This window comes from Priapulus caudatus, unplaced genomic scaffold (assembly GCF_000485595.1).
Source record: "Priapulus caudatus unplaced genomic scaffold, Priapulus_caudatus-5.0.1 Scaffold12, whole genome shotgun sequence".
NCBI classification, from domain to species: Eukaryota; Metazoa; Priapulida; class Priapulimorpha; order Priapulimorphida; family Priapulidae; genus Priapulus; species Priapulus caudatus.
This window is the reverse complement of record NW_014577073.1, coordinates 161090-170408: the sequence shown is the minus strand read 5'-3', so window position 1 is coordinate 170408 and position 9319 is coordinate 161090. Positions and strand designations below refer to the sequence as shown.

At 39.6% G+C, this 9319-nt stretch overlaps 1 protein-coding gene across 1 annotated transcript in view; it reads left to right on the top strand.

Moving 5' to 3' along the window:
* Positions 1 to 9319, top strand: part of LOC106807978 (small glutamine-rich tetratricopeptide repeat-containing protein alpha-like) — a gene marked incomplete at its 5' end in the record, with an annotated part of 22604 nt that overhangs the window by 8044 nt on the left and 5241 nt on the right. Inside the window, 6 exon segments of the mRNA XM_014810519.1 lie at positions 1289 to 1388; positions 1563 to 1667; positions 1910 to 2045; positions 3524 to 3619; positions 3851 to 3888; positions 4362 to 4433. Of these exon segments, the coding sequence (XP_014666005.1) occupies positions 1289 to 1388; positions 1563 to 1667; positions 1910 to 2045; positions 3524 to 3619; positions 3851 to 3888; positions 4362 to 4433 (547 nt within the window).

Genomic DNA, 9319 nt, shown 5'->3' with positions numbered 1-9319 from the left:
TGTTACTCCTATGGGAGAGATGACAATGTCCTATTATGTTTATTTCGTCTAACTGGTTAACAACTCTACAATCATACCTATATACGTGTAACATGGTGTTTTCGATTCTTCGTTACAGTAATTTGATTGGAGTATTTTATTGTTTTTATTTGCGCGATATTCGAAAGCCGAAATGGCGATCATTTAGGCGTAGCGTCCATCTCTTGTCAAGATTTCAGACTTTCAGATCTGAAACATTTATTTTCACATCAAAACTTATGCATATATCATTATCAAGAGTATATAATGGGAGATATGCTATATAATGGGAGTTCTCCCATATATACCTTTGCTTTATATATCCCCCCTCCCTCTTCTATCACACCCAAGGTGAGCTACAGTGTCATTGACACTTTCATTTCATTTTGAGATCATAAAAACGAGCCATAATAAGGGTCCTGCTTGGGTACCCGAATCCTGTCTACACTGTAAATATTTAGAACTTTTTAGTTAATATTTTTTGCTAGTCTTCTAAGGAAATGTTTTCTTTTCTCCTTTGCTTTTGTGAATTAAATTATTTAAACAAACCGTAAATCAAATGCCTAAACATCCTCGTGAAACATGTAGTAATACTAGAGCACTCTGAGAGCGCAAACCTCCGCCAAGGCAGCTCAATTGTCTCACTGTGAAAAATTTAATTAATTAATTAATTAATTGGATCCGGATCACCACCAAAATGTAATCAATTCTAAGTTACCCCATTTCTGACTTATCCTGAAAATTTAATTAACTAATTAATTAATTAATTAATTGGATCCGGATCATCACCAAAATGTAATCAATTCTAAGTTACCCCATTTCTGACCTATCCTGAAAATTTTATGACAATCCGTCCATAACTTTTTTAGTTAGGCTGTACACAAACAAACAAACGCACAAACCCACAAACCAACAAACACACGCCGGTGAAAACATAACCTCCTGCCAACCCCTTGGCGGAGGTAATTACACACAACAAAAAGGTATTTGGTATTCTATTACCAGTTATAAATTTGTTTAAGAAGTGCATGTATATTCAACTTTAAAATAAAAACCTGCATGAACATATGTTAGTGTAATATTAGTCTTTCAATATGGTGAAGATAAACAGGTCTGTTGATGCAATGAAAAGGACCCAGTAGACTTGCAACATACACGTACTCGGCACTAGTTAATAAATACATTTGAAATGGTTTGATATGTGGTAAAATCTCATTAGTTCATTATACATTTGTTATGTGCTAAAGCCGAAGGAATGACTTTTTTACAGGAAATAACCTGATGAAATCAGAAAGCTTCTCCGAAGCGATTGAATATTATAACAAAGCAATTGTATTAGATCCCACCAATGCAGTCTATTACTGTAACCGGTATGTATGTTTGATAGAAAATGTATTGTATGGTATAGGAATAGAATATTTCGATTCTATTCGTCACTGACCATTTTTAATGAGTCTATGATATTGTAGGAGTTATGTTGGACAGATTTTAACATTAGAAGCTGTGCAAAAACAAACTTAAACTATATTCGTATCTCATTTCAGAGCTGCAGCATATAGCAAAACAGACCAGCATCTAAATGCCGTACAAGACTGCCAGAAGGCTATAAATATAGATTCAACATATAGTAAACCATATGGCAGAATGGGGTAACTGTTTTTTTTCTATATTTATGTAAAATTAGAGACTAAAATAATTGTCTACTTACATTAACAATTAAGAAGTGAAAAGTTTGCATACATTTTTCCATCTACCTACCTAGTCTAATTTTTATATGAATGTAATTGGAAGCAACCAATTAATTTTGTTTGGCCTTAATAAAGTGAGAAATGGTTTAATGTTATTGGCATGACAGACACAGTGAAAGTTGACATTCTGTCGACTGTTGCAGGCTCGCTTATACAGGAATGAACAGGCATGCAGAAGCAAAGGTCTGTTATGCCAAAGCACTTGAGTTGGACCCTGAAAATCAGAGTTATCAGAATAACATGCGAATATCTGAAGAAAGGTTGAAAGACTTACCAGGGGTAAGAACCTCACATAGAAATTAAAAGTTCTTAGTCATTGTTATAAAGATCAAAACAATTAGATATAGAAAGCCATACCTAGATTACTAATAACTAAAGTTATTGTGATGGTGGCAATGAGATTTTGGACATCCAGTTAAACGTACATGCTAAGCATTGTTAGTGGTTGTAGAATTACAGCGGCATTACTGGCACTATGCTGTTACTCAGCAACTGTAAATAACTGTTTACTCGTGTGTTTAGCTCATCTGACGTAGTCAGATGCAGCTTGTAGAATCGCATGATCGTCCGTGTCGAGGTAGGCCGGCCCGTGTCGGCTGCAAGGAGGTGTAAAAGAATGGGGAAGATTCTTCCTGTAACTTAGGTATAGGGGAGGAATGCAGAATGTGCCGGAGCAACTAAACGGCGACCTAGGGCTGCGTGATAGTCGGGCGTATTAGGCATCAGGGGATGGACAAAGCATTCATTAGTGCCGCAATTTGGAGTCACAGGGTCAAGGTTAATGGCACAGGGCGATTTGATTATTGAGGACGTATGGTTGACGGGAGGTGTGGAAAAAGTTTTTTGTTGTCCAGCGGTGGAATTTACATTTTATGGGCTTTATTGAACGGAGCGCATGACATGTACTTTTGATGACTGACATGCGAAGAGTAAGAGTGATCGGATACCTTTTGACCTGCAAAAGGGCGGGTTAACAACTGGATTGTTTCTGGTGTAGAGAATTTGACTGCGGTTGGCGGTAAGTAAGAGATGGTGGGGAGTATCTTGCGTAGGAGTGTATGAGGCATGGAAGTAAGGTGAAAAATTAAAAAGGTAGAATTGATGGTCGAAGAAGGTTTATGGTTAAATCGTATATTTCTATGGCATTGACTGTTCTGTGAGTTGTGTTACGATGTGAAGCGTATGTCCTGCCGAGTGGCATGCCAGTGATGTGGTGGTGGTACTGTGGGTGGTGTTGGCGTTGCGTTAATTAGTTACGAAGGTGAGATGTTGGCTATATCTTCAGCTGTAGGTTGCGTAGGGTAAGTGGATGAGGGTTACGTTATTCTGTGTGCTCTGCAAATGGTTGTTGATAGTTAGGTACGATGGGAGCTTCGCATCTTAACTTGAAGACACTTGACGTTACACGTATCTCGTGCAACTTTATAACATCGAAAGGAGAGAACATTCTTGAGAAGGGTCCGGGATACAGATCACGCTGTGCCTTCGCACTGTTTCGGCGTGTATGTGCAACACTGTTTGGGATTACAGGGTTTACAGAATCCGACCACTCCACCACAGAGTCACCGCAGTAGACGTTAGATGAGCGCTGTCGCTCCGCGGCACTTGTTTTGATGTGTGTAGTATTAGGGCAGTGCGTAGTGAATACGGTATTGGTAAAGGTCTAGTTGTCTTTTCTCTAACCGTTTATTTTCAAATGAGGATGGTAATGTAAGCGGTAATTTACCCTCATGTTGTATTATCTCTGTGTTAACAAGGATGGAGCAGCTGGTGGTCTTCCCCTTGGAGGAGCCATGAACGCTGGTGGTATGGACTTTGGGTCCCTACTCAGCAATCCAGCTCTAATGAACATGGTACTTTCAATTCCAATCATTCTATGAATTCTCATTCTTCTCAGTTGTCTGCGTTGCCTAGCCTTTTGCAACGTTAGTGTCACTATATTGATTCATTTTTGCTCTGGTATACTCTTGATGAGTTGGTAGTTGATCGTAAATAATTAAGTGATATAATCGTTAGAATAATATTTTTTCCTTGTTCATTGGAATTTTGTGGCGTTATTGGTAAGGCATGTTCTGTTCTTTCAGGCGACCCAAATGATGTCCAACCCGATGATGCAGAATTTGTAAGTGTGCTTGCTTGTTGTATTGTCACAGCGAAACCTTTATCATTACAGAATCGTATACTGGTGTGTCATTTCAATGTCACGTTCATAATAATGTCATTGGAGTCTGACCTATAGATGTGAGTCTTTGCCATTAGGCTGTGTGTAGTTGAATGTATGTGGAATATGTAACCATTGCATTTGCATTCATATGTGTAGGTACAAAACATAGATATATACGGCAGACACATGCTCACACATGTGCATGCATATCGCTTACACAAGCACTACACATACTCATATTAATGCACATGTCCATGCACACGAATGGACGGGCACACATACATGAACATGGACATTTGTGCTCACACGCAAGCCTACACATGCATGTGCGTGCACACAAAACTGTTGCATGTTCATACACAGATACGTATTTATGCTCACTTATTAATAGCACGAGATTAATCGTTAGCATCTTTTATTTTATTATTCAGGATGTCTGATTTGATGTCAGGAGCCTCGACACGGCCAGATGGTCAGCAGGGACTTTCTACTCTCCTTCAGGCGTAAGCTGATTAGAATTATATCCACTTATTTAGAACTCAGAAAAAATTATTTTTAGCTCACCTTGACATCGTCAAGATGAGCTATTGCCATGGGGTGTCGTTCGTCGTACGTCCGTCCGTCCATCTGTCAACATTTGGCTACGGTCAACGATAACTCATGAACCGTTTGATCCACATGTTTCAAATTGCATATAGTTGTTACTCCTATGGGAGAGGTTTGAACATCCTATTTTGGAGCACGCCAGTTGACCTACTTTCGAGCCACGTCCACTTTTTGGCAAAAATGGAAATGGCCATAAGTCAGTTCAGGTTCAACGGATTTTGCTCATTTCTTGTATGTGAATGAATGAGGATTGGCCCCAAAACATATCACACAGGTTTTGATATTTTTTTTAATTATGCAAATTAGGTAGATTTTGGCAATTTCACTATGCATTCTGCCTATGGTCAACAATAACTCAAGAACTGTTTGACCCACATGTTTCAAATTGCATACAGTTGTTACTCCTATGGGAGAGGTTTGAACGTCCTATTTTGGAGCACGCCAGTCGACCTACTTTCGAGCCACGCCCACTTTTTGGCAAAAATGAAAATGGCCATCTGGATTCATTCGATTTTGTTAAATTTTGGTATATGAATGTGAAAGGCTAGCCCCAAAGCAGTTGTTACTCCTATGGGAGAGATGACAACGTCCTATTATGTTTATTTCTTCTAACTGGTTAACAATACTACAATCATACCTATATACGTGTAATATTGTGTTTTAGATTCTTCGTTACAGTAATTTGACTGGGATATTTTATTGTTTTTATTTGCGCGATATTCGAAAACCAAAATTGTGCCTCCTATGTAGAAGAAACCCTGCACTTGTGCATACATTGTAAATTATGACTTGTGTAACTATTAATCTAACCCCAATGCTATCCTTGACTGTAATCCTCGATTCACACAGTTGCATACGTACAGTCACACGTGGTCGTGTACCAACCCTGCATAAATTGCGTCCTTTTTATTTTCCTAGGCCATCGTATACAGATATGTCGGATAGACACAGGCTTGTATTTGCCTTCCTTCAGTTTCTACAGGATGAAATTGGCAGCGGGCAGCTATCTGGTGATGCTGCAGAGAGCCTAGAAGGTTGTACAGTATACTATTACTAGTGTCTTATTTAATCTGATTTACTTTTCTCATGTTATTATTAGCACATGTAGTGAATTTAATATATACAGTAAAACTCGCATAAGTCGGCACTTTTGGGACCAGTATTTTTGTGCTGACTTACGAAAATGACGATATACGCGTAAGTCGTCATTTTGATGACTTACAAGCCAGCATTTCGACGACTTGGAGAGTGTCAAGCTGATATTTCACCAGGCACAGTTCATATCTACATGAACTAGTACATGCACTAAGGTATAATCTCAAAATTACTTGATCCTGATGCCATGAAACACCAAAATATTCAGTAAATAATCAAAGGAAGATTACCCCACCCCTAAACTCGCATAAGGCGGCACTTTTGGAACCAACATTTTTGTGCCGACTTACGAAAATAATGATATACGCATAAGTCGTCATTTTGTCGACTTATGCGCAGGCCTATGCATGTACACTAGCTATAATTTGAACTGGATTGAACGAGACTATCCCCGCGTTCACACGTAGCTAAAACCCAGTTTCGTACGCGCACAAAATTCAGTTTTGTACGTACTCGGGACAAATTTTCCTCGTGTGAGTGACCACGTATAGCTATATCAAGTTCGAAACGCTTATAGCTATACTGACACAAAAGGTGCGTTTCGTACGTACTTTGTATAGCTATACGCGTTTCGTATAGTGGACGTGTGAACAATCGGCTGTAGTTATTCGCATATAACTCGGCGGAGCAACATGAACAGATTATGAAGAAATATAAGCTCTCTGCTTCGGCCTAGATACAAATATCCGGATATTTAAAAAAATGATGATAAAGATCAAGGTTAAAGGTCAAAATAAAGGTCGTAAGTGACCTGGTTTTGGTACGCTGCGCACCGTCTCCCCAAAGATGTGTAAGTATCGCCATGTTTCGGTCACGCTAGGTCATTCTAGGGGTCGAGTTATAGAGCGGAAGGGGAAGGTGTCTGCGGCCGCGCCCCGAGCGCGTGGCTGGACAGACGTGAAGAACCATAGATATCACCGCGACTATCGATCGGGGGGAGTACAATAATATGAGTGTTAAAGATCACACCAGCATAATAAGTATATAAGCATAAACTCCCTAGGCTGCACACTTTCATAAGGGTTCTCTTTCACTAATTAGCCAGCAACTGTACTGAGATTGGATAATATTTCTTATTATTCTCACGGCTAAAAGTTTTATGCCAACTTTATATCTAATGAAAATATGTTAATATCAAAAAATGGTAAAATCGCCACTCGCAGTATGTCAAATAGTTACGCAGAAAGTATGCATAAGTAGTTATGCATTATAGCAGAATTATTTAACATTTCAGAAGAGAAGTGGACTACAGGCCCTAGGGTATAGTACGGTAATTAGATATTATTATATAATGGCCTCCTTATTCAGAAAACTAATGAAGTGTCCAATGAACACAGGGTAGCTCAACCTATGGAAATGTGATAGAAAGAGGGAGGGGGGGGGAATAATACTAAAGCAAGCAGTATATATGGAGAACTCCCATTATATAGCATAATCTCCCATGTATATACTCTTGATAATATATATGCCAGTAAGTTTGAGCGAAAATAAATGTCTTCAGATCTGAAAGTCTGAAATCTTGACGAGGAGATGGCGCTATGCCTAAATCGACTCCGCCATTTTGGTTTCTCGAATATCGCGCAAAATAAAACAATAAAATATCCCACGCTCAAATACTTGTAACGAAGAATCATAAAACACAATATTACACGTATGATAGCGTATATTGTAGCTATTGTTAACCGAGTTAGAAGAAATAAACCATAATAGCGACGTTCATTCTCTCCCATAGGAGTAAACAAGACTGCTTTGGGCTAGCCTCTTCACATTCATATACCACAAATTTAACCAAATCGAATGAATCCAGAATGAGTCATTTTCATTTGCCCAAAAAGTCGGCGCGTAGGCTCGAAGTAGTCGACTGGCGCTGCCCTCCAAAATAGGACGTTCAAACCTCTCCCCATAGTGAGTAACAACTGTATTGCAATTTGAAACATGTGGGTCTCAAACAGTTCTTGAGTTATTGTTGACCATAGCAGAATGCATAGTGAAATGCCAAAATCTACCGAATTTGCATAATTAAAAAAATCATCAAAACCTGTGTGATATGGTTTTGGGAGCCAATCCTCATTCATTCACATACAAGAAAATGAGCAAAATCCGTTGTTAACCTGAACTGACTTACTGGCCATTTCCATTTTTGCCAAAAAGTGGACGGACGGGCTCGAAAAAAGTTTTTAGGGGCGGGTAGGTCAACTGGCGTGCCTGCGCAAGAAGTAGGATGTGCAAAACTCTCCCACTAGGAGTAACAACTATATGCCAATTTGACAACATCCGTGGATCAAAACCGGTTCCATGAGTTATCGACTTGGACCGTAGCACAATGTTGACAGATGGACGGACGGACGTACGACGAACGACACCCCATGGCAATTAGCTCAGGCTTGACGATGTCAAAGGCCTGAGCCTAAAAATACAAGTTTTTCTGAGTTCTAACATAAGTGGATATAATTCTAATCCAGGCTTACGCCTGAAGGCAGCAGTAGAACAGTCCCTCCATGCTGAACCATCTGCCGTGTCGAGGCTTCCTGACGATCAAGCAGACAGTCCTGAATAAGTAAAATAAAAGATGCTAACGATTAATCTCGTGCTATTAATAAGTGAGCATAAATAACGTATCGTGGTATGAACATCGCAAACAGGTTTGTGGCACGCCACGATGCATGTGTAAGGCTTCGCGTGTGAGCACAAATGTCCATGTTCATGTATGTGTGCCCTCCATTCGTGTGCATGGACATGTGCCATTAATAATGGAGTATGTGTAGTGCTTGTGTAAGCGATATGCATGCACATGTGTGAGCATGTGTCTGCCGTATATAATCTAATGCTTTCTGTACCTACACATATGACATGCAAATGCAATGGTTACATATATCCACATACATTCAACTACACACAGCCTAATGGCAAAGACTCACATCATATAGGTCAAGACTCCAATGACATTATTATGAACGTGACATTGAAATGACACACAGTATACGATTCTGTACATGAATAAAGTTCCTGTGACAACTACAACAAGCAAGCACACTTACAGAATCCGGCATCATCGGGATTGGACATCATTTGAGCGGTCGCCCTGAAAGAACAGAACATGCCTTATACCAATACGCCACAAATTCAATGAACAAGGAAAAAATATTTATTCTAACGATGTATATCACTTATTCATTTACGATCAACTACCAATCATCAAGCAGTATAGCCAGAGCAAAAATGAATCAATATAGTGACACTACGTCTGCAAAGGCTAAGGCCAACGCATGACAATTGAGAAAGAATGTGAATTGCATATGAAAGTACCATGTTTCATTGAGAGCTGGATTGCTGAAGTAGGCGACCCAAAAGTCACATACCACAGGGCGTTCATGGCTCCTCCAAGGGGAAGACACCAGCTGCTCCAATCCTTGTTACAACACAGAGATAAGTAACAGTGAGGGTAATTACGCTACATTGTTTTACCATCCTCATTTGAAAAGAAACGCGTTAGAGAAAAGACAACTAGACCTTTACAATACCGTAGTTCACTACGCACTGCCCTAATACGACACACATTCAAACACAAGTGCCGCGGAAGCGACAGCGCTCATCTAACGATTACTGCGGTGACTCTGTGGTGGAGTGG